General features: G+C 50.9%; 1 protein-coding gene across 1 annotated transcript in view; it reads right to left on the bottom strand.

Annotated features, from left to right (window-relative positions):
• Positions 1 to 5,443: 5,443 nt before the first annotated feature.
• PLXNA2 (plexin A2) overlaps positions 5,444 to 26,105 on the bottom strand; it is a 190,789-nt gene continuing 170,127 nt past the window's right edge. Inside the window, exons 18-31 of the mRNA XM_065889436.1 lie at positions 24,185 to 24,328; positions 23,675 to 23,909; positions 21,494 to 21,636; positions 20,546 to 20,814; positions 18,588 to 18,654; positions 18,228 to 18,374; positions 17,435 to 17,594; positions 16,969 to 17,072; positions 12,945 to 13,044; positions 11,775 to 11,965; positions 10,237 to 10,406; positions 7,490 to 7,702; positions 6,665 to 6,815; positions 5,444 to 5,975 (exon numbers count right to left, since the gene is read on the bottom strand). Of these exons, the coding sequence (XP_065745508.1) occupies positions 5,880 to 5,975; positions 6,665 to 6,815; positions 7,490 to 7,702; positions 10,237 to 10,406; positions 11,775 to 11,965; positions 12,945 to 13,044; positions 16,969 to 17,072; positions 17,435 to 17,594; positions 18,228 to 18,374; positions 18,588 to 18,654; positions 20,546 to 20,814; positions 21,494 to 21,636; positions 23,675 to 23,909; positions 24,185 to 24,328 (2,190 nt within the window). The 3' untranslated portion in view covers positions 5,444 to 5,879. The remainder of the gene's footprint in view (positions 5,976 to 6,664; positions 6,816 to 7,489; positions 7,703 to 10,236; positions 10,407 to 11,774; positions 11,966 to 12,944; positions 13,045 to 16,968; positions 17,073 to 17,434; positions 17,595 to 18,227; positions 18,375 to 18,587; positions 18,655 to 20,545; positions 20,815 to 21,493; positions 21,637 to 23,674; positions 23,910 to 24,184; positions 24,329 to 26,105) is intronic.

Here is a 26,105-nt window from a genome sequence, read left to right as displayed (position 1 = left end):
CAGACACAGTCCTGACGTCATGGAGGTAGATCGGTGGTTTCCCGGCACACTCCGTTGAGATGTCAGATTGACAGGTTATCCTCGTCTGCTCCTTTAGCGGCCGAGAGTGGAAGTGTCACCCACACACTTTGGGACATGGGAAAGAAAAATAGAAAAAAGGAGGTACAGCAAGGGGAAAGGGACATGGCATCCTCAGGCCAAACATCAATTCCCTACTCTAGGATGCGTTGCCTCTGGACTCCATGTCAGTCCCGAACTGCTTTTATCCCCCAGGCCACAGCCCAACCCTTTTCTCTCCCCTGGGCTGGATCTAAAAGCACACAGTATCTGGCATCTTTCCCTCGATTCACCCTTAATCCCTCAACTGAGAATAAAAGAAAAACAACCAAAAAACCCTTCCATGGCACAGCTGAGACATTCCTTTCTCAGAATCCTTATGATTTTCATACTCTAAAAGGCTGATGAGGGCAAAGATTGTGTCTTTCTCATTTATTATTTCATCCCCCAGCACTTACCACAATGCCATTCCCTGGTAGGTGCTTGAAATTTTTAATACAAATAAATGAATGTAATTTTCAGGAAGGAATGCAGGTGGATCCCCTCCTTCTGAGACCTAATTCACCCCTAGGAAAGCACCTCAACCCAAAGTCTACACTATCAGCCTGTTGTTGGAGAAAAGCGATGTTCTGGGTCTTGGGGCCAGGGGGCAGTGTTCACCCATTGGTACAGCCAGAGCGTGTGTGTGTGTGTGTGTGTGTGTGTGTGTGTGTGTGTGTGTGTGTGTGAGTGCTGGTGTGTTGACGCTGATAACTGGACACTAATAAGCTCCGGCTCCAGAGAGAATTCTAGAAGTCCCTCAAAACAACTTAGCTCATCTTCCCACGAGTACCCTGCTTCTTAAATATGCCCAGGAAATGTTATTCTCCATATACGCTACGGAACAACCAGGTTTATTTGAAGATTTAAGGTAAACTTTATTTATATATAACAACAGTACAAATTGTGTCCTTGGCTTGGAAAATAGGAGTGTTTCATATTTACAATAGGTACACAGTAATATATTAGAATGACAAAAAAAACCCCAGTTTATTGGAACATTTTAAATACGTAATTTTCTTACAGTTTTTATTCCACAACACCTGTAAAAACAACAAAACTGGACAGCTATCGTTCTATTTTCTTAAAAAAATATATAATACAGATTCCAGTGTGTCAAGAAGAGTGGGTTTGGGTAGGAGAAGTTGAGGGGAGAGGCAGGTGGGCTCAGGTCCTTAGTCTCGTGGTACAAAGAGCTTGTCCCTCCCTCCCTGACACACTTGGGAACATCTGCTCTGTAGGGGGAACTACGTTCCATTATGTTCTCCACCTGTAATGCCAACGCAGAGAGTACACAAGGCCTGAGTCAGGGCCTTGACTGAAATCCAGACGATGCCTCCCATCTCCTTGAAGTGAGGACAGGAGGCACGGGCTGCACTGCAGAAAGGATAGAGGGGAGAGTCCCTTTAGGGTGAGGGGAATGCGATGGGCATGTCCATGAAAGGCCCAGAATCTCCAGTTTGCTGACAGGGCTGAGGCCCTGGCCCCCAGGTCCTCCCTAATACCAAGGGTGAAACTTTATCTTTTATCCCTGGCATCACGGAGCCCCCAGATGCTAAAACTTCACTCTTGGGGAAACCAGAAGAAAGGAAAGAGACAGGGAAGAGAGACTGGGGTGATGAAGAGGAGGCCGCCATCTTCTCAAAGCGTGTTCCTGAGACAAGGCACCAGAAGGCCCTGAACTTCACCTCCCAAGTCCCCCCAGAGGACCTGCTCCCACAGCCCTGTGTCCACTAAACTCCTCTGCATTTTCTCACCCACAGAGCCCGCATCACTGAGGCTCAGTTCTTTCCTGCCCGTGGCCAGGGCCCAGGAACCTCAGGCAGGACAGCGTGGCTGGGAACAGTGGCCTCCTCGAGGGCAGCTGCCCGCTCAGTATCTACTGGCTGCAGGTTAATGGGGGCAGTGTGGCAACTGGGATGCACCTGGAGACTGATCAGCCAGTGGCTTTCAAACACTCTCAATTTGTGCTGCCCAGACCATTGTAGTCCAGCTCACCCATCCGTTGCTTCTGCTTCATGCTCAGCAGGGCCAGGGGCCTCCACTGCTATTTCTTGTCCTCGTTTGGTAGAAATAAAGGGAGGCCAGGCGCTCAAGCAGCAGGGGAAGTGCCACCAGAAGAGACAGCGGCAGTGGGAATGAGAAGGGCTCTCATGGCTCTCAGGACTGTCCCCAGAACGAGGTAAGGCAGCTGGGTGGGTCAGCTTTCTTCCTTCTTCTGGCTCCCTTTTCTACAAAACTTGTGCCCTCTGCAGGTCTGGGAGGTGAGCTATGCGGGCTAAGTTGGCGGCAGGAACCAGCAGCCCGAAGAATGTCAGTTTGCTAGAAGAAGGCCCTTCTTGGTCTCGTTTGTTGCTGTTTCTTAGCACCTGGAGCAGGGCCATTGCAAACAGTGTTACGCAGGAATGTTCTCTGAATGAATGAATACAGGAAACCTGCGAGTGAGGTTCCCAGTGGATCCGTGCTTCTAATGACTGAACGTTTCAAGGAGGGGGAGCTCTCTGCCAGTAGTGGATCAGGAATGGTTCTGAGAGATGGGCTGTGGAGAGCTGTAGGAGGGCAAGCACAGAAGCACCTGAGCCCCTGCTGGGCGGTAGGCAGCAGCAGGCCAGCTGGAGGGACTCACTCCACCAAGATGGACAGCTTGTCCATCTCTATCTTGTGTGTGAGCACCCTCTGTCTTGCCAAGCACATTTCTGGGGTGCTTTTCCTTTCCGTTTTCCAGAAGATTGTCTCTTGTGCAGACCAGTGAAACAAAATGGAGCTGGATCAACCTTCGAGAGAGAAGTCCCTCTCTGCCTCCCTCCAAGACGGATGACTTCATGTGGGGGAGGGAACGTGACTTTAATACTTATCCCTTACACAAGGTCAAAATATCTTCACATCACATCGGATAACAGTGGGGACAGAGGCCAATTAACTCCCTCCCCTCCCATCCCACAGGGCATGCACTCTTGGTGACCCAAAGCCAAGCAAGGCTCTCCATCCTTTCACCCTCATGGCCTGACTTGAGTCCAGTCGAGTTTTCCTTTCTCTCAATTCCTTCCTTAGGGACGCCCCTGTGCCACAGCCTTTGCCAGCCCACATTCCCCAGCTCTCTCATGGAATCCTGAGAAATGTGGTCAAGCTTCTCAGGCCAGCTCTGGCGCCTCTCCTCTCCACTGTCCAAGCGGCCATGCCTCCATCATTCTCCCACTCCTCCAAAACCTTCAAGGAAGCATCCCCAGGGGTGGTGAATGGTCACCAAGAGTAGCTGCTGGGAGACACCCGGGTAGATGCCTACAGGTCGCAGTTGAGATGTCTAACTTTTACTTCTTGGTGGGGCAAAGCCCAGGATGCCAGTCTGAGCAGTGGTGTGATCAGAAAACCTTCATTCAGAGCTCGGAAGTAAAAGGAGGATGGGCTGCACTTTTCTGTAGGCAGCAAAGAGTCCCCTGCTCACGTTCCTCTTGCCGTATCTCCTCGCCTTTCATCTCCATAAATCCTGGGCTCTGAGCTGGTAAGCTTTGGGTATATGAAGGGCAAACACTTTGGCTTAGTGCAGAAGGCCAGTCATTAGTATTTCTTTCAGGCTATTAATAGGGCCCAGAGAAACGTTAACAGAAGTGGATTATCAGAAGAAAGTGGCCTTCACATGGCTGGTTGTGAATTATAATGAAAACAGCGAGTTTCCTGAGTATTCTGCTGAATGCTTTTCTTCTCCCATTTGTCGGCTGCATCCAGGCAAGAAACTGGAGCTGAGGCCAGGACCGGGCAATGTCTGCTGTGTGGTTAGCAGAGTGATGCAAAGCCACACCCCAGCGATGGAAGCCAGCCCTCAGAGCTACCCCTCCCCCGGCCCTTTCCTGGCAATCCAATGTGGTCAGCAGAGCTTTTGGAAATTGGAAGTGTTTGGAGGTAAATCAGGGCACAGAGAAGCCAGGGCCCAGAGTTAATTACAGAGGAAATGACCCTGGTCTGGTATCGCTGGGGGTGGCTGGACCCGATTCCCAGCATTGCAGCCCCTTGTAAAGTAGAAGGTGGGAAGGGTAGGCTGGTCCTCTCCTGCTGCCTCCCTTCCCACCCCTTTGCCTTTCTCTTGTCCTCCTTCACACTCACTCCGACGCTGCCTGCGGAGAAGTTGGAGCTAGCTGCTTGGATTCTTGCCAGGGTGGGAGGCCCGGAAACTCTGGTGGCTGTCCGGTCACTAGGGTCCTGCACCAGCGGAGGTGTCTTCCTCTGGATGCCTCCCACTGCCTTCCATGGGGCCTCAGGACCAGGGTGTGGAACTTTGGTCTCTTTATTTGGAAACTACACTCAGGACGGATGGTCATCCATGGATTTAGGTGTCAGCAGGAGAGAGAGAAGCTGCCCACTTGTCCTTCAAACTCATAAGGACATGAGAGGCAGAAAGAGAGGCCGAAGAAGACATAACATGGGGATGCTACAGTCATCTCTACCGAGGCCAGTGCTCAGACGATCAGGAGCTTCCGCATACGAGCGAAGGGTTGTCTCCCCTCTCTAGGCACGAGAGAATAAAAGACAGAAAGCACAACAATAAATACTGCAGCTTCTCGAACCTATGCTCTTCAAGTATTGCTTGCTGTAAACAGTGTTTGAGTTTTGTTTTCTTTTTAATTGCAAGAAACCACTGGCGGATTGGAGCAGAATCCAAAGCCAAACACCCATATCCCCAGGTCAGCTCTCAAATGGAATCTCCTGGAGGCCTGGCCCACGCGCCTCCAAGGCCTTTCCCCAGGGTGCCTGGTTTATGACAGTGACGGATGTAAGGCAGAGCTGCCCAGCATCCTCAGGGAGGCCAGGCCTCTGGTCTCGGAGAGGCCCACCTCTCCCCCACTTCTGGTAGTAAATTTAGGGAAACCCAAAGGAAAAGTACCAAAATCAGCTCCTCATTTGTTGAGGTTTGGGATTAAATAAAACAAAACAACCAAACAGTAGCAAAATGCATTGGTACTCGACAGACACATACGTCCTCTGGAGATGAGAATACACAGGTGTGCGTATGTAAAGCTGTTTCCAGTCAGCCAGGTGGAGCCGCTCGATGGCTTTGCCACTTGTGCAAAGGCTAGTGAGTCCTTCCCCACCTCTTACGGCTGCCGGGATAATTTCGGGTCTCACTGGCCTCTCTTTTTGCGAAGTGTTTAGTGCCAACTTGTGCTCATTCTTCTCCTCACTTTTTAAAAAAAAACAATTCCAAAGTTAAGGAAACAATCATTTTTCCCTCTGCTTGCTCTCAGCATCTCTCTGTAGGCTTTTTCCGGCATTGGGAACCAGGAGTTATACGAGGAAGGAGGGACAGGGGTAAAAGAAGGAAGGGGGACAGAAATCAGAATTAAACGAAAGTTGGACGGGATGAACAGGGAAGCTTTTTGTTTTGTTTTATTTCTGGTTTTCCTTTTTCTTAAAAAAAAATTAAATAAAGTTCTCATTATTTCCCCAATATACACTGAATGAGTTTTCATGCAAAGCAGCAGTCACAGAGGCAGAACCGCGCTCAGTCGTGCCTCTCAGCTTGAAGAGCCACCTCCTCTGGGTCCTGGCGTCCCTCTCGTCCTCGCCGCGGGGGGGATGGGGTGGATGACACCCCCGGTCTCTCCCTGCAGGAACAGGCTGTGACGGAACTTGGCTGGCGTGGGGAGAGGGGTCCTCCCCTCTCCCCGGGAGGGGGTCTCAGGGGACAGCGAGCGCTGGGGCCTGATCCCCTTCACTTGTCCTTCCTTCTGAGATGCCCAGTGTGACAGCTTTCACGGGTCCCTCTTCCCAGGAACAGGAGGCTCCATCGCTCAGCTCTCAATGGACATGGCGTGTATGAGCTGTTCCACCTTGTATGCCAGCCGCTGTCGCCGGGCCTGCTCGTCTTGCTGGAGTGCCCCAATGAGCTGAGGAAGAAAAGCGAAGTGGGGGGGGCAGACTCAGCATGGAAGAGGCCATTTTCCAGAATCCTATATCCTTCTATCTGCCTTTCCATTCTGCCCTAATGAATATAACCGTAAATAATGTAAACGATTAATTGAATGTATGTATGACATACATATGTCATACATACATGTATGTGTGTGTATGTACACATCTAAAGTATTTAAAATGACATTTAGCCTATAGCAAGTACTACGTGTTAGCTATTATTATTACTACGATCATGTTCAGGTACAGTGCTAACGCATGACTTGTGAATTCTCTGGAGCTGTCCTCTTCAGGATCTAGTCATGTCCACCTGTCCGTCTGAAATGTAACTGACAGCATCTGCCCAACTGCAAAGAAGGGTCTGATTCATTGTTTAAGACTGGGTGAAATTAATCGTACACTTTGAACTGAAAAACAATTACATTATTAAATAAAGGCGTGGTATATTGCATGAACAATGAAGGCAAGACAGTGGAAGGTGTGAGAAAGCGCTGAATGAATCAGGAGAGGATCGGCTGCCTTCTAAAAGCACGGTGATGACTTTTTGACTCCGTGAATGTGTTTTCTGAATTACCCTCCGTTGCTGTTACTAAAGGATGGAGCCCTGCTTTTTGTTTAACCTGCTTTGCCCCCTGAGTGCGTCCTTCCCAGGGCCCTGACTCACCTCTTCGCTGTACTTGCTGACGTAGGAGTAGATCTCATTGAGGGCACTCAGCATGTTGAACTCCACGGCGTGCAGGCGGGACTGCTCGGCGAGGTAGGCGTTCATGTCCTGGTCACTGATGGCGGGGAGCTTGGCGATGTCTGCGTAGTATCTGCCATACAGAGGACAGGCTCCTTGGTGGGGACTCAGCAAATACTGCCTATACCTACCCTGGCCCCAGAACCCTTGAGACCACAGTTGTCCCCAACTGCTCCTGCTTCCCTACTTCTCTTCTGACGAAGCTTCCTCTGGCCTCTTCCCTCAAGCTGAGGTTGGGGCCTGGAGGCTGGTTTTCCCTAAGGTTGGGGCCTGGAGACTGGTTCTCCCTAACGACTAACTTTCCAGGGCAGTTAAAAGCCCAGACTCTGACCAGACTCCTTGTATTCAAATTCCAGCTCTGCTACCTGCTAGCTGTGTGACCTTGGGTAAGTTATTTTGCCTCTCTGTGCTTCAGTTTCCTCCTCGGTAAAATGGGGATGATAATAATACCTACTTTACAACTCTGCTGGATATTTTAGTGAGGTGATACATACAACATCTTTATCACAGTGCTGGGTGCTTAGCCTGTGCTCAGTAAATGGTAATTAGAATACTAATGATCTGACTTGAAGGGTACAAAGCTTCCCTTTCTTCCCCCAGCAGGAACTTTGGACAAGAGAGAAAAAGGTGATCGTGAGGTCCCAAAGGCACCACAAACATGGTTTTGAGTCCTCGGTCAGTGAAGCCCAGAGGAGGGAATGCAGCAGGCATTCAGGGCCACGGGCCTGTCCTGAGGGTGCTACTGACCTTTCCACCCAGCTCTTGTAGCTGGGGATATCCTTGGCATAGAGCAGCTTGTTGGAAGGGGAGTCCTTGCCCAGCCGGTGCTCTGATGTTGAACAAGAGTCCATGAAGGTCTGGGCCACCACAGAGAGGCAGGCGTCCGTGATGCTGCCCTTGTGGATGTCAAAGACAAACTGGGGGTTCTTGATCACGTTCACCCAGAAGCGCAGAGGGAGGCTGTAGGAAACAGCAGAGCAGAGTCTCAGGGCTGTACCTTGGCCGTGCCCCATGCTGTTCACTAACATTCCTCCCTCCCCCACAAATGCCAAATTCTCTCTGGAAGGGCAAGAGAATGAAGTCACAGGAAACTGGTCCAGCCAGGGCTGCCAATTTAGGCTAAGCTGTTACTGACGCTGGGAGAAAAGGAGAGGCACTATTGCACCCTAATGGGGTGCTGACCCTGTTCTCTAACAACTGAGAGGTGGGCGTGGGTGGCTTCGTTCCCTCCTGGAGGTCTTTTCCAAAGGCCACTGTGTCCCCAGGTAAGCCCAAGTACAGAGGGCTGCACAGTTTTCTCAGAGCTTCAAACAAAGCCCCCAGGCTCCCGGAGTCCCTTCCCAATGCCTGTGGCCATTATCCAGAAGGATGCAGTGGCAGCCCCAGCACGGGCTCCGAGTGGGCACAAAGGGCGCCACCTGTGCTCCCCACCCGGCCCGGCCGCCCAGCCGCTTCCCAGGGCTGGCCCGGCCTGGCTGGGCTGAGGAATGGGCTCCCCTGGGGGCAGTTCTTTCACGACTCTCCCCGGGGCCTTCTCGGATCTGGTCAGGGGCAGAGGAAGAAGAGGAGGCCATTGTTGGCACGCTGGGAATGTCTCACTAGGACTCCGAGTTTTTCCCACCCCAAGAGGAACTGATCAGTCGTTAGGAGAGTTCTTTCTGCAACTTGGGAATTTATAATCGGAGGAGAATGCTTTTTCTCTGCTCCTTAGGCCATAAGGAGGATAAGTCCATTTACTCCCCTTCAAAACCAGAACAGCTGCTGTTTCTGCTGCCTTTTCCAACTTGGCCCTCTCCTCCAGCTGCCTGCAGGCCCTTAACTCTTTTGGATCCTCTGTGGAATGAGCCCTGTCCCCGGCTTGTCCTTCGGGCCTGAGATGTTTCAGCCATCCAACCTACCTCCCCCGTCTCCTTCATTTTCTCTTGATTCTCCTGGACCTCAAACTTTCCCAAATGTCTCAGTTCATGCCAAGTCTTGGGAAAGATCAGCTGTGCCCACTCCAAGTCCTTCCATTATGATTTCTGCTTATCTTTCCAAATGTAACGGGATCACTCACTTTCCTTAACCTGGAGGGAGTGGCCTGGGCTGAGAGGTGACTCCTCTCTTCTACCTCCCCTTCCCCCGGCAGCTTTGGAAGCTTCTAATAGTCTTTCCTTGGACATTAGGGACCTGAGGTCTGGCTAAGGGGACTCTCCCCACCACAACTGCAGAGTCTGCTCTCCAGGTTAGAGCATTTGTATGACTTGGGCCTGGCCAGAAACAGAGGGCACAGAGATGGGGATAATCCAGAACATCCTCTCGATTCCCTTGAAATTGCCACTCCCAGCGCTGGACTGAGGATCCGCTTAAGCAAAGGGAACAGCCATGGCCCTGGCCCTGGGAATGCAGATGAATGAAAGGCCTGTCCCAGTGACGTGCACTGGAGGCTCCTCACCCCACGACCACCAGAGCCTCTTCATTTCACTCCACTGTGATCAAAGCTGCAGACTTTGGAGCACTTGGCAACCACAACACCCCGGAAAAGAAGGAATATATGGGGTTCGGGGTTGGGTTTTTCCAAAGTGTTTTGCTGGTTGCTAGGACTTTTGATTTCCAAATAACAGCCGGGGCCCATCTGTGCCGGCTCTGTTTTCCGAGGAGATGGCTGACTCCAGACAGCTGTGTGGGCTGTCTGCCCAACCCAAATGCCTGGACCCCCTCTCTCCCCTCTCTGTGCTCTTTTCCTGAAGGAAGGCTTTTACTCCGGCTCTTGGCCAGGCCCTTTGTGACCTGAAAGTCGGTCTTCAGCGTGGTCTGTGGTCCAGGTTCAAAACCCAGGAGAGAAACGTCTTGCGTGAAGAGCCCGCAGGAGCTGTTTCTCCCACTGCTGGGTTTGGCTGCGGAGGTTACCTTAGGGGAGACAGTCACGCCTGCAGGACGTCCTGCCTGCTGCTTCCTGAAAGCCATGGCGCCGGGGTAATCACTTGGCCTCAAGGGATCACGTTTGCAATGACAACCTCGTAGTTGGTGGGCTCAAGTCTACAGCAGGTGCAAGCTCTCTCCCAGCACTGGCCAACTTCCCCAGGGTCTAAGTTTAATTCAGGGCTTCCCCATTTCAGGAAGTGCCTTAGGTTCTGCCGTGCTCAGAATGCCCCACAACGCCTGTCTGTGAAGCTCTGCTGCTAGGTCTCAGACGTGGCTCTTTGTGCAGGTTCCTCCAGCTCCCTTTCCTAAGAACCAGAAGTTAGGGAGGACGAGGCACGTCCCGGAGAAGGCTCTGAGCCTGGAAGGGCAGGGCTCTGTCCTGGTGCCAGGCTCTATGCCCAGCAGGGCCCACTTGGCGCCTGGGGACCACATCTGCTCTGCGGAGCGTATGTTTGTCCCGGGAGCCTTGGATTACTCAGCCACAGCAGAGAACAGGCTCCGCCCATCTCCCTGGTCCCTGCTAGTTCTCACGCCCCGCAGCTTGCAGCCTCGCCAGGCTGCAGCCCTCCCTGGGCTCCCCAGGGGGTTACCAGTTGCTCTTCCAGGTGTGCCGCACATCTGTGTCGTGGATGCTGTGTCTGTCCGCCTGCTCATCCAGGAAATCGAACATGTACTTGATGGCCAGGGGGAGAGCGCTGCCCCGGTGCACGGTGCTGAACAAGGTCTCAAACAAGTCGTCCACGAACTTCTGCAGCGTGCCCTGGCGGAGGGGTGGTGGGAAAGTATGAGGTGGGGGAGGGGGACGGGCAGCAGGCGGGCAGACCAGATGGTGCCTTGGACCGATCCTGCCTTGGAGATTTGTCTACAACGCCAGGCTGTGCAGAGTGTGGTGGGAGTGGGGGTGGGGGTGGGTGTTAGGGAGGTGGGAGGGACTGAATGGGCTGCAGATTCCTGGCCAGAACCTCCTCCAACCTGCGGCCACATGCCACATTTCTGCTTGTGTCCGTGGCAGGCGGGTGTGGGTGTGGGGAGTCTGACTGAAGACAGCAAATGCTCTGAGCCCAGGCTTCCAACGGGGAATGAAGGGCACAGGCTGGTACGAGAGGGTGTCTAAAGAACAAAATGGAGGGCTGGACCTTTCCAGCGGGAACAGGGCAGGACTGCAGAGGGTCTCACGGGAAGGTGTGAAGGGCTCACCATGTTAGTGGCCTGGGATAAGCGGTGTCTGGAGTGGGAACTGGGTGAAGGGTCCAGGTCCAAGAACACTGAGACACAGCCCTGATCACAGGGCCTTGGAGGGTACCTGGGGCAGGGACAAGGCTGGGCCTGGGGCCCACAGTTTGCTCGTTCAAAAATCACCTCTGAAGGTCAGGAAAATGTCCAACCTTTTGGTGTCTCTTTGTTGGTCTCTTATTAGCATATTAGGCAAAGCAAAATTTGAGACGCATGGTCTGATGGTGTATTTCTGAGGCACTTCAGGGAGCAAATCTGAGATGCCACTGTATTAGAATTTCAGCCACATTTTTGTGGGGTCAGTGGGGGACAGTCCTGGCAAATACGGGCTGGATGATTGCTATGCATATACAGGCAAACTTTTCTCTGCTAGGGAGGCTAGAACACAGCTTTAGATCATAGCTTCCAGCACTGCTGCTGCCTCGCTTCCATGAGCATCTGGGGTTAGATGAGATGGGATGGGGAAAGGGAAGCCTTCTCTTGGACACCAGAAGGACCGGGCCTTCACGCTTTTCCTCACACTGTGGCCAGAAAGTGGGTAGAAAAGACACTGATGGAGGAAGCTGGCATATCTGTCCATCTAATACCAATAGAAAACCCCAATGATTTCCTAAGGGGTGTAGGGGCCCGAGGTGAGACCGTCGATCCTCTGAGGAGTAATGGCGGTCCTGTAGGGTGAGCCAGGAGGAAAGATGTCATTGTGATTTTTGCCAAAGGGTAGAGAACAGCAGTGGCCTGATCTCCTGGGAAGCCTGCCCCAGACCTGGGCCTGCTTGTCCAAATGCGTTACCTTGAAGGACAGACTCCATGCTGTCCTTCCTATGCTGTGGGCTGGGTAGGGGGTAGGACACACCACTGAAGAGGCCTTCCCCGGGCTGGGCAGGGCAGGAATTACCTTGGTGGCCAACAGCCGGGTCAGGTAGATCTCGGACACCATTTTGCTGCCCCGGTCACCCTCCTTCTGGTCCCCATGGTCGTGGTTCTTCACCAGATGCCACACCTTGACCCCACTCTCCAGGTCTGGGGTGATCATGGGGGCCCGAGACCGCAGGCTGTCGGGACTGCCTGTGTACCTGAAGGAGGAGTCTGAGGAGAAGGGGGCAGTGGAGGCCTGTGAGCGACTAATTGTATCATCCTGGCTTGTAGAATCCTTCTAGAATCCCTGCCCACCTGCTGCACTCACTCAGAATAAACCAGTTTCAATTGGAAGGGGACCCTTGGGGTTTCATATTTGGTGGGTTATTTTATCGATCCTTGGTTGGCATGAGAACAGCCTGAAATCTTTTCGTCAAAAGAGGACCTAGAAATTCTGTGAGCTGGAGTGGCCCTTGGGAATTTGGGAGTCCCTCATTCCCGGATGCTTCCAGCAAAGAACAATCAATAGGGAAAATGTCAACCAGATATTCTCATAGAGGCTTTAATAAAAGTCTGGATACTAAGGGCTGTGAGTGGAAATGCTCCCTCTCGGGAGTCGATGAGTTCCTTCTTACTTGGGGCCCAGAATATAAAAATGTCTGAGCCCCTTTTGGAGCTGCCAGTTTCAGTCCTGAGAGTGTCCTTTAGCTGGACAGCCCAAAGCCTAGTGCTATACAGAACCAGAGGAAACAGAGTCAGAGAGAGTGAAACACCACAACCTCATTGCCCAGAGGGCACTGGGGGCCCTAGCACTCCTCAGGGGTGGAAGGGCTAGGATGGCCAATTGACTGCCCAAATTGGGACATGACTGAGAGCTAAAGGGGGCACTGTTAATAATTCAGTCAGGACGATAAGCATAAACTGGGACTGGGTTATGTGAACCCCCCCATCCAAGAGCCTCCCTGGGTGTGGGCCCTTCAAACTCCTTCATCAGACCTGGACTATCAAAGGAGAGGTGCCGGGTACCACCTGCTGCCACAGCTCTGAGGAGACAGGCTGCTCCGAGGATGACTGGTCCAGGGAGAAAGGGAAGCCTTTGACTGCAGGCTGGCAGCAGCACGGGGCTCCTGCTGTCAGAAGGGACGGTGAGTAGCCCCTGGGGGCCACAGAAGACTCCACTGGCTGCCCAGGCTACCTTTCTGGTCCTCACCGTATCTGCTGATGGACGTCCGGGAGATGCTGGCAGAGGCAGGGATGTTGTAGGAGGAGGTCTGTTTGGGGACCAGAGCCACCACTGATCTGTCTGATACCTGAGAAGGGTATGAGAGACACAGTTCAGGTGAATGTTGGTATCTTGGGGAATAAAACCGTCAAGTACTTCTAGAAAGCTATGGAATGGGTTTAGGTAGAGCGTAAGGAGATCAGAAATGCTACAAATAACAATTCCTGCTTTTCAATATGGTAGCTACTTGCCACCTGTGGCTATTGGGCTCTTGCAATCCAATCAGTCCAAAGGGAGATGCCCTGTAAGTGTCTGAGCTCAGGTACGCTATAAATATACAATACGCACTGGATTTCAATGACTTAGGATGAATAAAAGTATACAAACTGTCTCATTAATAATGTTTATATTGATTACATATTCAAATGACAATTATTTTAGTTCAGTTGTGTTAAATAAAACATTAACATTACATTCATCCGCTTATTCTTACTTTTTAAACGTGACTAGTAAAGAATGTAAAGTTATACGTGTGGCTTGCATTGTATTTCTATTAGAGGGAGCTAGTGTAGCCCAGCCTGCCTTGAGCTCTGTGAGTTACATACAACTATCCCCATTTTAGAGATGAGGAACTGAAGCATTGAGAAGCTAAACGACACCTTCAAGTTCGCACACCTAACACACGACAGAGCCAAAATTTGTCGCCCGGACTGTCAGGCTCCAGAGCACATGTTCTCCTCATTGCATCCTAATTTGGGATTTTATTTCAAGACACACTGGTCTGAAGCCCATTTTCCCTTTCGGTTCTGATTTCTTTCTGGCCTGGGTCCTATAGTGGCCCAGTCACCTTGAGGGGCTTTACCACAAGGCAGCTGCTCTTGGGGAGTCAGCAAGAAAGAAGGTGTCTTGCCTGTCCCCTGTGAGGTTGCCCAGGCTCAGCACCCAGCCTGCAGGGAAAGGGCTGATAAATGAGGAGCCATATTGAAGACATTTGGGGCCATTTTCATTTAAGGTTACCCTCCATCCAATAAAAACAGAGAATCCCCAGAATTGTGGCGATCCAATTAAACCCCTAATGCAGAGGGAATAAAACAGCTATAATAATGTTATGGGCCATAAAACATTCCTATTAAACTATTTTTTACTTTAACAATTTTTATGAACTTTATAAGTTTGACTTATGGCTGCACCAGTCGTAAAACCATCTTTCTGGGTCTTAAATTGTCAGTCCCTCTCTCCCACCAAAAAAAAAATTAAATGTTGGGAAGTCAAACTATAAGTGAACATTAGCACTAACGAGATTCCCTGATAGCCAGTTTTAGTAGTGGTGTTTAATTTCACCCTCCCTATAAATCCGCGGGAACCCGGGAAGTTTTTAAAAATCTCTTTGTTAATTAAGATTATGCAGATTTTTCTCCTGTAGGGGCTCCAAGGACCTTTGACTCCTGGGAGGGTAACAAGAGGTTGTTGATGCTTTGACTTGATGGCATAAAGCTGCAGGGTCCAGGGCTCTTCACAGTTGTCTGGAAGATGCCAATGCGTAGTTACTTCCCAGTTGGGGTGGCTCCCCAGACTGCAGGCAGCTTGTACCATCAGCACTAGGTCTGTAAAGGAGGGGGGGCTCCCCTGGCGGCGCAGTGGTTGAGAGTCCACCTGCCGATGCAGGGGACACAGGTTCGTGCCCCGGTCCGGGAGGATTCTACATGTCGCAGAGCAGCTGGGCCCGTGAGCCATGGCTGCTGAGCCTGCGTGTCCGTAGCCTCCTGTGCTCCGCAATGAGAGAGGCCACAGCAGTGAGAGGCCCGCGTACCGCAAAAAAAAAAAAAAAGGGGGGAACTCCCCACCTAGGACTTTCAGGAACTCTCTTTGCAATTGAAATGATACACGTAAGCCTGGCAGGAGCAAGGGTTTATTCTCCCAGGGAGAACAGATTATGTTATCATTTATGGCTTGTTGTCACCTAAAGGGAGATTCACAAGGTGACTGGAATGACCACAGTTCAACTGAATTCCAGGTCTCATCACTAAATCTCCCTTGTCCTTAGTCTCCAGTCTTTCTCTTGACCAACAGGTGATGCAAACCCGTGGGCAAGATGCCTGGCTGGGTCTGACCCTGCCTCTGCACTTCGTGGCTACATGACTTCGGGAAAGTCACTTAACTTCTCTGCGCCTCAGTTGTCTCATGTGTCAAAGGGGATAATAATCGAGTCTAGGTTTGTTGTGAGGATTAAAGGCATTAGGACACGTAGAGGCTGGGAGCAGTGGTGCCTGGCGCCCAGTGACACTCAGTAACTGCTGGTATTACTGTTGCTATTATGGACATCATCATCATCATTGTCTCCCAAAGGGAAGAATAATCCCTCTTGTCCCCTGTCACTCAGGGCTAGTGTGTGGGAAGAGCCTTGCACGAAGTAAAGCTCGGTAAATATTTGAGGAATGAATGAATACATGAATGATAAATGACATCGGGGAATTCAAAGTGCTCTGTAAGATGAGCACTGTTAGAACAGAATATTCCATTCTTCAGATTGGGAGTCATAGGACAGACAGACCAGTAACAAGCATTAGAGCACTAGAGCACCAAAGACAGAAGACCTGGAGAAACTTACAATTTCGGGGCGTAATGCTCATTTCTTTTGCACTTTCTTCTTTGGTTCTAATTGGTTCATTAAAACTGTTCTACTAAGCCCAGTGTGAAGTGGGGCTGGGGGCTGGGGTGGAATCAACAGAGTGATTATAGCTACTATGGAGTGGTATATACATCCTGGTATACCTCACCTGTGGTTTCTCCAACCACCTTCACAATTTGGGGTCATATCTCCATTTACTGATGAGGAGCCCAAGGTTTAGGGAGATTAAAGTCACATCACCAGTGAGTGGGGAAGCAGGGGTTTAAATAGAACTCACAAATCCTTTTCTCTGCCCATTATACCACACTTCCTCCATTTAGGGAGGGGGTCCAGGCAGACTGTCAGCATGGGAAATGCAGGCCAGTAAGGGGGATGGAGCCTGGAAGGGAGCATTCTGGGGTTTCCTCAGTGCCCCTCTCTTTCCTCTGTGCCCCAAGAGGCTCCCAGGCAGGTCCTGCTGGCTGTTAGGACCCCCAGCCTCCTGGTCGTTGGCAACTCAGTGCTTAAGAACCCAGCCTGCCAGCCCCTCCGCACACTCCCCGTGTGAGGCAGGGACAGAGGATCATGTTATTAACCAGGCAATCCCACAGGGTCCTGCTGCCCAAGGCGCTTCCTCTGGTTGGTTTAATTTCCCTCACTGTTGCTCATCTCCAGCTTCTATTTTAGTATGTTTTTCGAATCCCAACCAGCCTACCGGCGCTTAATCTTACAGAGACCCCCAGCTGTGAGTGGTTACCATGAGAAGCAAGGGGGGGTGAGAGTAGATACCTCTCGGGATCTTTTGTTCTTTTGCTGAGATTTTTTTTTTTTTTTTTGACTGTTCCATTCAATGTGTCTGCCGGTGTGCTAAACACTCTACCTACTATATTCAATCTATTCCTCACAACTTTATGGGGCAGGGATCACATTAACTCCATTTTACAGATGAGAAGAATGAGGGCTTAAGCAACTTCCCCAGGGACACCAGCTAGCAAGTGGCAGAATATAAGACCCAAGTCCCTGCTTCGTTGCAGGTGAGACGTGTAAGCCACGTTAGTAAGAAAGCAAAGAGAAAGCAGCGGGAGACTACGCCGCTGTCTGTGAAAGATGCCATTTTTCTGCAGGCGAAGAGCTACACTCTGTACAGGATAGGAATGTCCAGCCCAACCCCACACCAGTTCAGTCAGTTTCTCAGGGTGAGTCTGGACACTCGTGTTTTCGACAGCTTCCCCCAGTGATTCTAATCAGCAGCTGTGGCTGAGAATCACTGCTCTAGACTCAGGCAGGAGGTGGAGAGGGGAGATAAGAGAACCCTTTTAGGGCTTTGAGGGCCTTAGAGCAAACCTTAGAAGGAGGGGGCATTCTGGGAGGGCAGGGGTCCCTGACGCAAAGCCCTGCCCTCACCTGATAGTGCATTAGCGTGTTGAGCCGCTTCCAGTCACCCTCAATCTTGGTGGTGATGTCCTCGTCCTGCAGCACGACCCGGGCAATCCGGCCTTGACGCCACTCTGGGTGGAGGGGTGGTGCAGGAGCAGTGTGAGGGGCGGGGGCCGGGACTGCCCAGTCGTGGGGTCCTCTAGGGGCCTGGCAACCCCGGCTCCCTCAAGCTGGTGCAATGACAGTGTTTCAGGTGTCTGGGTCTCCGGGGGTGTCAATGCTGGCAAAAGCATGGGCCTCCCCAGAGGTGGCCACATCTGAGTGGGCAGTGTTTCAGGCACGCATTTCACCTGGCCCCTCACCTGGACGGGACCCAGTCATGCCCCGACGAGGGGCTGTCTGCGGGGCAGGGCTTCCCCCACCCCCCAACCCCTGCCATAGCCCAAATGCCCTCCTGGAAGTTGCCCTCACACTCCAAGGCCAGGTTTCCTACCCAAATCCATGTCAACAGCCCTCGGCCGCTGGGAGTAGGGCACGTTCTTGTAGACGGCATCGAGAATCTTCTCTTTGACCTGCGTGATGGTGTCACAGTTCAACACCTTCACTGGGATCTCCGGACTGTTCTCGTTGTCAGGGTTGACACAGTTCAGGATCTACAGGTGGCGATGGAAGAGGGACAGGATGCGAGTTGAAGGAGCCATTCGGGGGAGAGGGCGTGAGGCCCTGGAGCCATCTCTTACCCAGGCGCCCCCTCCTCACAGGAGAAACGGGTGTCCCTCTGTCTGTGTCTCAGTTTCTCTCACCTTCCAGCCATCTGCCAATGACAGCTTGAGTCCTTCTGCCCACCTCTCTTTCTCAGAGAGACAGGACTCTACTTTCTAGCCCCTGATGGCTTAGGGGAGGCTGTCATCCTGGGTGGAGACGTCCTGGGGGATCAGGGGTGCCTCCAGGTGTTTCAAGGGCTGGCCTCCCACTTCCCCGAAGCCTCTATATTAGAGATCAGCAGACTTCTTCCCCGTAATGCTAATTTCCCCACAGCTAATGCTGAGTGATCTAGGGTAAATGCAGGCAATGCAAGCTCGTTAGGCCCACCCAATGAGATAGGGGAGGAGGGGCCCAGGCCTGTGTGTCCGCCCTCGGGACACTTGGCATGCCCCCTGGACTGGCCCCCAGGCCGGCCTCCCAGCCTCTTTATTGACCCCTCAAACTGTCTTTGTGGTGAGAAGGCAGAGCACGGATTAGAGGCAGGAGGTCCGTGCTGTCCCCTGGGCTTCCTGCCTCCTCACCAGGGTCTTGTACTCCATCTGCTGCCGGATGAGCTTGTCCTCACTCAGGGAGTAGCGGGCCTCACCCGTGATGGCATCGATGGGGCCCTTCTCCATCTGCTGCTTGATGGCGCAGTGCAGCATGAAGAGCGGCTCCCCCGCACACTCCTGTGGGCGGACGCAGGGCGTAGGTGGCGGGGTACCAGCCTCCTTCCCCCCTCTCCTGACCCTATTTCTAGGCCCGCTTGGCTTTGGGGCACCCAGCCAGGTAGGTTTCTGTTCCTAAGGGGTGGTCCCCATGCAGCCCTGATGGCCAGGCTCAGAGGGGCAGCTCCCCATCTTGCTCTCAGCTCCCAGTTCCTGTCTCACTCCCAGTCTCACCTTCAGGAACTTGTGCAGGAGGAAGGCAAACCAATTGGTCAGCATCTTCTCAGCCACGGACTCTGTCCTGGGGAGGCAGAAGGGATAAGAGCAGTCCTTTATGGAGGGGTCTAAGGGTGGGGGTGTGCCTAGCTTGTTGTGTGGACCAGGGTTCAAGAGAACAAGGGCACGAAAGAAGCCAGGGCTGGGGGCCAGGACACTGTGTCCTGTCCCAATGCTACCAGTAATGAGAAGTGAGACCTTGGGCTAGAGGCTTCTTTCTGGACCTCAATTTCCAGCAAAAATGGAGTGCTGCTATGGGTCTGCAGATACAGGGACCAAGAATACCATCCTCTTACCCTCTTCCAGCCTCAGGGTGATGGAGTTTCTATGTCCCTTTGGGATTTCCTGCATGTCTGAATATTTGCATGTCCACAAGGTCCCTGGTATACCTTTCCCTCCAAACAGAGTCAGACTGCCTGGGTTCAAATCCTAACTCTGCTGCGTACTGGCCTGTGTGATCTTGAGTGAGTCATTTCCTCTCTCTGGGTTCAGTTTCCCCATGTCTAAATGGGGATGATAATAATAATAACCATCATCATCATCTATCCCACAGGGTTGTTGTCAAGGTTGAATGAATTAGTGTATGTAAAGTGCTAAGAATACTGCATATACCTGCTCGCTGTCATCACTGTCCTGCGGGGCCGTGGATCCCAGACCCTCAGGTAAAGAGCAGTGTATGCAAGTGTTTAGCTGACAGGGGATCTGCCTCTGTAAGCACCGCCCCCTCGTCCTGCCCCGCCCCCATCATCCCAGGCTGCAGATCTGGGGACCTGCGAAGGAACGAAGCGGCTGTGACAGACCCTCAGTGAGGGGGATGCCGGAGGGGTATTTTAAGTCGCTGCACGTGGTGCAAATAACACCCTCCGGTTGCTGTAAATCCCAGGCATTTGCCAGGGCTGCTCAGCAATGCGGGCCTGGGAGAGAGTGACAATGGCAGGAGAAATTGTGGCTCTCTCCCCGGCCCCTCCCAGCACCCTCTCCCTGCATTGTGCCTGAGATTAGCTCTAATTTAAATATAACAGTTCTTAATGAGAGTTTCTAATGCTCAGATTGGCAGAATGGGGGCTCTGTACTCATAAAACAAAGCTATTCTTTCTCCCTCCTCACCCCACATGGGGTCTGGAAGCCTGAGATCTTGCAAGGAGAAGGCTGCCGAGAAGGCAGTGAAATGGAGGTGGCACATTCCAAGCCCTGCTGCCAGCTGAGCTCCAAAGCTGTGCTGGGCTCCCCAGGGCCCCCAGAGAGGGTAGGCTCAGGGATGGATGGCCAAGGTCTCTGACCCTCTTCCCTGCCAGGAAAATGGCAACCGAGGAGGGAGTGGTGGTGGATGCTGGTGATTCAGATCCAGGAAGCCGGGCACTGATGGGAGAGGCCACACCATATCTCCAGCCGGGTGCTGTCCAACAGAGCCCCTGCTATGATGGGAACGGCCTCTATCTGTGCTTCCAATATGGCGGCCACTGAGCCCTTGGGAGGCAGTTAGCGCAATGGAGGAACTGAATTTTACGTTTTCTTTTAAATTAATGGTCACATGTGCTACTGTGTTGGACAGTGAAACCCAGGATGCATGGGGAGGGAGACTTCAAGACAGGTATTATTAGTGCCATTTTGTTCACGAGGAAACTAAACAGCAGAGTGGCCACATCACTGGCCCAAGATCACACGACTAGCAGGTAGCAGAGCCGGGGTTCAAGCTCAGATGCTCTGAGGCCTGTGCTCCTGCCACGCTCAGCACCTGCAGACACGGCACAGCCACCCGGACCGAAGGAAGATGAGACTCTGCACTGGGAGCTGCAGGGACACAGGCCTTCCTGGGGAGGGGCGCCTTCTCGTGGGACCCACACTAACCAGCCCTGCCTCCCCCCACCCCGGACGTCCCTGTTTAGATGCCTCCCCGCCCCTGGCGCAGGTCAGACCTCCGGAGAAGCAGCTTGGGGTGGTTCTTGTTCTCCAGGTTCTTATCGATGAGGTCTGAGAGCAGCTGCTTGAGGACGTCGGTAGCGTACTCCAGGCGGCCCTGCAGGCCGGTCATGATGAGCGAGGCCACGTTGCCGCGGTCCCGCATGGAGAAGCTGCGCTGCAGCTCCAGGGTGCGGATGAAGGTCAGCAGGAACACCTTGTTGTTGATGAGCTGGGCGAAGAGCTTCAGGGCCTTCTCCACGTGTTGCTGGCCGTTGCCCTGCACCTGGGATGGGTGTGATGGGCGTGGCTTCAGAGGACCAGCTTCTGGCTCTCCGCGAGGGTGTTGGCTGATGACGATGCCAGCTATAGGACCCTCTCCGTGACGCCTGTAACCGCCCCACCCTCGGTGATGTAGGAATAACTGGTCTCTGAGGTCTGCAGTCTGCTCTGACTTCCCCCTGGGTCGAGAGGGTTGGGCTCCAGGTAGAGACCTCAGAGAGGATGCTATTCATCTGATTTTCCCAAGGATGCAACACAATAGGAGATACCGCAGCAGACTAGCTTGGTTTACTAGTCTCCCCTTAATCTCCTCTGTCCTGGTTTATTATCTTTAGTAAAACAAACTGAGAAATGAAAAAACAAGCCTCACAGAATCATAGGTCTTTCCTTAAGCCAGCTTAAATCCATTCGGAAATGAGGCAGAATCTTAGTTAATTAATTCAGTCATTAATTAAAAAATGACAAATAATCAGCTTTCCCCTGGAATCATCCCAAAGAGCCTGGGTGCCCCCCCGGCTGTGATTTTCCTGGTTGGAAATATCCCCGTTACGGTGATGTTTCTACAAGCTATTTCTCCTCCTCACCCCTGACCTTCTTCTGAGCACTGGGGCCCATTGGTATTTCCTAGGAAACCCAGGCCCCACGTCCCTGCTGGGCAGCTGGGCAAGGCAGGTGGGTGTTACCTCCAGCTCACGCAGGACGGGATGGTCCTCAATGCCAGGGAATAGGACTCGCATAGCATAGGTCCGATAGTCCAGGTAGGGGATTCCTGAGCGGTCCAGGTCACTGGTCAGCTCGTTGATGTCTGTCTGGAGCTCGGCAAAAGCTATGAAAGTGCAGTGGAGACACGGAAGCTCAGGAGGGGAATGCAGGATGGGGAAGGGAAAGGCGGGAGAAGTTTGTGGAGGAGGGAAGGGCCAGGTGTAGAGACAGGGAGGGTTATAGGGGTGCATCTCCAGGGGCGATGACATATCTCCAGGCTGCCTTTCTTAGGTGGTTGGGACTATGGGTGATTTTTATATTATTTCCTCCTCTATGCTTACCTATAATTTTGAATTTTCTTTCTATGTATTATAAGTGTAGTTAAAACAAAGGAAGCCCACGACTTGTGTCGTGCAGGTGATACAGGTGCTAGAAGCAGGTGAGAGACAGTGGTCGGACAGATCAAACAAAGACCAGAATAGGTAGCTTTGCTCCCCTTTTCCAAGCAAGAGAATAAACCAAGATGCAAAAACCTTGGGGGAAAATGAAAATCAAAACCACCATGAGATACCACTTCATACCCATTAGGATGGCTATTATAAAAAAAGTGGAAAATAACATGTGTTGGCCAGGATGTGGAAAAACTGGAACCCTCATATCTTGCTAGAGGGAATGTAAAGTGGTACAGCTGCTCTGGAAACCAATTTTGTGATTCCTCCAAATATTAAACATAGAATTACCAAATGACCCAGCAATTCCTCTCCTACATATATACACCCAAAAGAACTGAAAGCAGGGACTTGAACAGATGCTTGTACCCTCACGTTCACAGCAGCATTATTCATGATACCGAAAGGTGGAAACAACCCAAATGTCCATTGACAGATAAATTGATAAGTAAAATGTGGTTTATATACCCAATGGACTATTATTTAGCCTTAAAAAGGAATGACGTTCTCTCAAATGCTACAACATGGATGAACCTTAAAGACATGATGCTAAATGAAATAAACCAAACACAAAGGGACAAATACTGTGTGATGCCATTTATATGAGTTTCCTAGAGTAGTCAAATTCATAGAGACAGAAAATGGGAGAGGAGGATGAGGGATTATTGTTTCATGAGTACAGAGTTTCAGTTGGGGAAAATGTGGAAGTTCTGGAGATGGATGGTGGTGATGGACACGCGATACCGTGAATGTACTTAATGCCTCTTAATCTCTTTTTAAATAACCAGTTAACTTCTGTGCACAGAAGTGGAGAGAGCATTAGGGTGCAAAGATAAGAAAGTTAAAACGGTAAATGTTATGTTATATATAGTTAACATTCACACTCACACATGAATGAAACTGAGAACACCACCAAACCCAGACTTAGGGAGCCCTGACCACCAGGCCCTTGGCCAAACAGGGGCTTCCCCTTGGTGGCAGACCTGTCTCCTGATGCCCTCCGTGCTCCTCCACAGCCCTGGCGCTGGGAGGAGCCTGGCCCACTTTGCCCTAGCCCAGCTCTTCCCTTTCATCCAGCAGAGGGCTTGTTCTGATCTTGAAGTTTGCAGCAAAAGGAGAAGTCTTTTGATTCCTAATTGAGATGTTTACCCAGGGAGTCTTCCAGGTCCTCAGCCCAAGGGGGCACCAGGTAGCTGCGGTTGCTTGGGAGACAGAAGAAACACTGTCTCCACCACCACAGCCTGGGATGCCCTGCAAGTGGCCTTCAGAGGCTCAGCCTGCAGTACTGGCTGAAGCCACAATGTGGGGGAGGGGATGGGGTGGAAGGGAGGGCATGTGCTCTCACCTTTCCTGCTGCTCCAAGGCAGCCAGGCAAAAGGAGCTGTCACTCCTACGTGGGGAGCCAGAGTCTGAGGCAACAGGGCCCAGGAGGCTCTGACTGTGGGGAGACTGCGGTCCCGGGAAGGAGAGTAGGCTGGGCCAGACTGTGGGATGAGTCAGGGCACAGGGGGACAGAATAATGGGATCAGGTCTGGGGCCTTACTGTGGGCATTTTAAGGGCAAAGGAAGTTTAAGGGAAAACAGAGGTCAAAGTGATGCAGGGTGGCTTGTGGTAGAAGAGATGGGAGCAAAGATGAGAGCTGTTTTAGGGAGGGGGGTAATAAGGCTGGTGAGGAAAGAGGGTCCCAGAAACGAGGGAGTGCCTCCACTTACCTTCCTTACACTCCAGGGCCACACGGGACTCCAGGTTGTCCATCTGCATTTGGAGCCGCTTGAGAGTGAGGTCATTTTCTCGAGACTTGCGCTTGTAGGCGATGAGCACAATGATGACGATGATGAGCAGTAGGCTGCCGCCTGCCGCGATGCTGACGATGGCTGGCAGGGTCAGCAAGCTATCTGAGATGACACTCACCGAGCCGGGCGAGAATACCATGCCACCCACGTGGACCTGTGCATGGCACACACACAGTCGCTGTAGAACCCTGGCATCCAATCCTTCTCGATTCAGAAAGGGCATGAGAGACCACAACCACACAGTGCAGTCTGGATACAAAACAACTTCCTGCTTATCATCTGCCTTTCTTTTCTTGTGTTCTTAGCTCCTACCCCTTTTAATACAGGACTTTGTGATGAGGAGATATGGAGGAGGTTGAAGACCCTTTCTTTATGACAGATTATACATGAAAGATGAGGAGGGGAGGAACAATAAGAGGGTTCACTCACCATGACCTTGTGCTGCCCAGTGAGGTTGGGAGGCTCGCAGAGCAGTTGCGTCTCGGACACAGTGACGGTGCATGGGGTCTCTCCAATCAGCACGGTGTAGTTGAGTTTGGCCCCTCCAGAAGCAGGAGGGCAGAGGTTTTTGCCCTGTAGGTAAGAGCAATCTTAATAGGAATAATTGACACATGTGCACAGAAGTTAATTGGTTATTTAAAAAGAGATTAAGACCAGTCCCTCCCATCAGGAAGCTTCCACAATCCTCTTAGATAGCCTCATCCACCAGAGAGCAGACAGCAGAAGCAAGAAGAACTACAATCCTGCAGCCTGTGGAACAAAAACCACATTCACAGAAAAACAGACAAGATGAAAAGGCAGAGGGCTATGTACCAGAAGAAGGAACAAGATAAAACCCCAGAAAAACAACTTAATGAAGTGGAAATAGGCAACCTTCCAGAAAAAGAATTCAGAATAATGATAGTGAGGATGATCCAGGACCTCAGAAAAAGAATGGAGGCAAAGAGCGAGAAGATGGAAGAAATGTTTAACAAAGACCTAGAAGAAATAAAGAACAAACAAACAGAGATGAACAGTACAATAATTGAAATGAAAACTACACTAGAAGGAATGAATAGCAGAATAACTGAGGCAGAAGAACAGATAAGTGACCTGGAAGACAGAATGGTAGAATTCACTGCTGTGGAACAGTGAATGAAAAAGAAATGAAGAAGAATGAAAAGAATGAAGAATGAAAAGAAATGAAGAGAGCCTAAGAGACCTCTGGGAAAACATTAAACGCAACAACATATGCATTATAGCGGCCCCAGAAGGAGAAGAGAGAGAGAAAGGACCCGAGAAAATATTAGAAGAGATTATAGTCAAACACTTCCCTAACATGGGAAATGAAATAGCCACCCAAGTCCAGGAAGCACAGAGAGTCCCATACAGGATAAACCCAAGGAGAAACACGCCGAGACACATAGTAATCAAATTGGCAAAAATTAAAGGCAAAGAAAAATTATTGAAAGCAGCAAGGGAAAAACGACAAATAGCATACAAGGGAACTCCCATAAGGTTAACAGCTGATATCTCAGCAGAAACTCTACAAGCCAGAAGGGAGTGGCAGGATATACTTAAAGTGATGAAAGGGAAGAACCTACAACCAAGATTACACTACCCAGCAAGGATCTCACTCAGATCCGATGGAGAAATCAAAAGCTTTACAGACAAGCAAAAGCTAAGGGAATTCAGCACCACCTAACCAACAAACACTAAAGGAACTTCTCTAATTGGGAAACACAAGAGAAGAAAAGGACCTACAAAAACAAACCCAAAACAATTAAGAAAATGGTAATAGGAACACACATATTGATAATTACCTTAAACACGAATGGATTAAATGCTCCAACCAAAAGACACAGGCTTGCTGAATGGATACAAAAAATAAGACCCATATATATGCTGTTTACAGGAGACCCACTGCAGACCTAGGGACACATACAGACTGAAAGTGAGGGGATGGAAAAAGATATTCCATGCAAATGAAAATCAAAAGAAAGCTGGAGTAGCAATAATAATATCAGATAAAGTAGACTTTAAAATAAAGAATGTTACAAGTGACAAGGAAGGGCACTATATAATGATCAAGGGATCAATCCAAGAAGAAGATATAACAATTATAAATATATATGCACCCAACATAGGAGCACCTCAATACATAAGGCAACTGCTAACAGCTCTAAAAGAGGAAATCAACAGTAACACAATAATAGTGGGGGACTTTAACACCTCACTTACACCAACGGACAGATCATCCAAACAGAAAATTAATAAGGAAACACAGCCTTAAATGACACAATAGACCAGATAGATTTAATTGATATTTATAGGACTTTCCATTCCAAAACAGCAGATTACACTTTCTTCT

This window comes from Phocoena phocoena, chromosome 1 (genome assembly GCF_963924675.1).
Source record: "Phocoena phocoena chromosome 1, mPhoPho1.1, whole genome shotgun sequence".
Lineage (NCBI taxonomy): Eukaryota > Metazoa > Chordata > Mammalia > Artiodactyla > Phocoenidae > Phocoena > Phocoena phocoena.
Note: the sequence above shows the minus strand (reverse complement) of the source record. Positions and strands in the feature narration are given on the sequence as shown.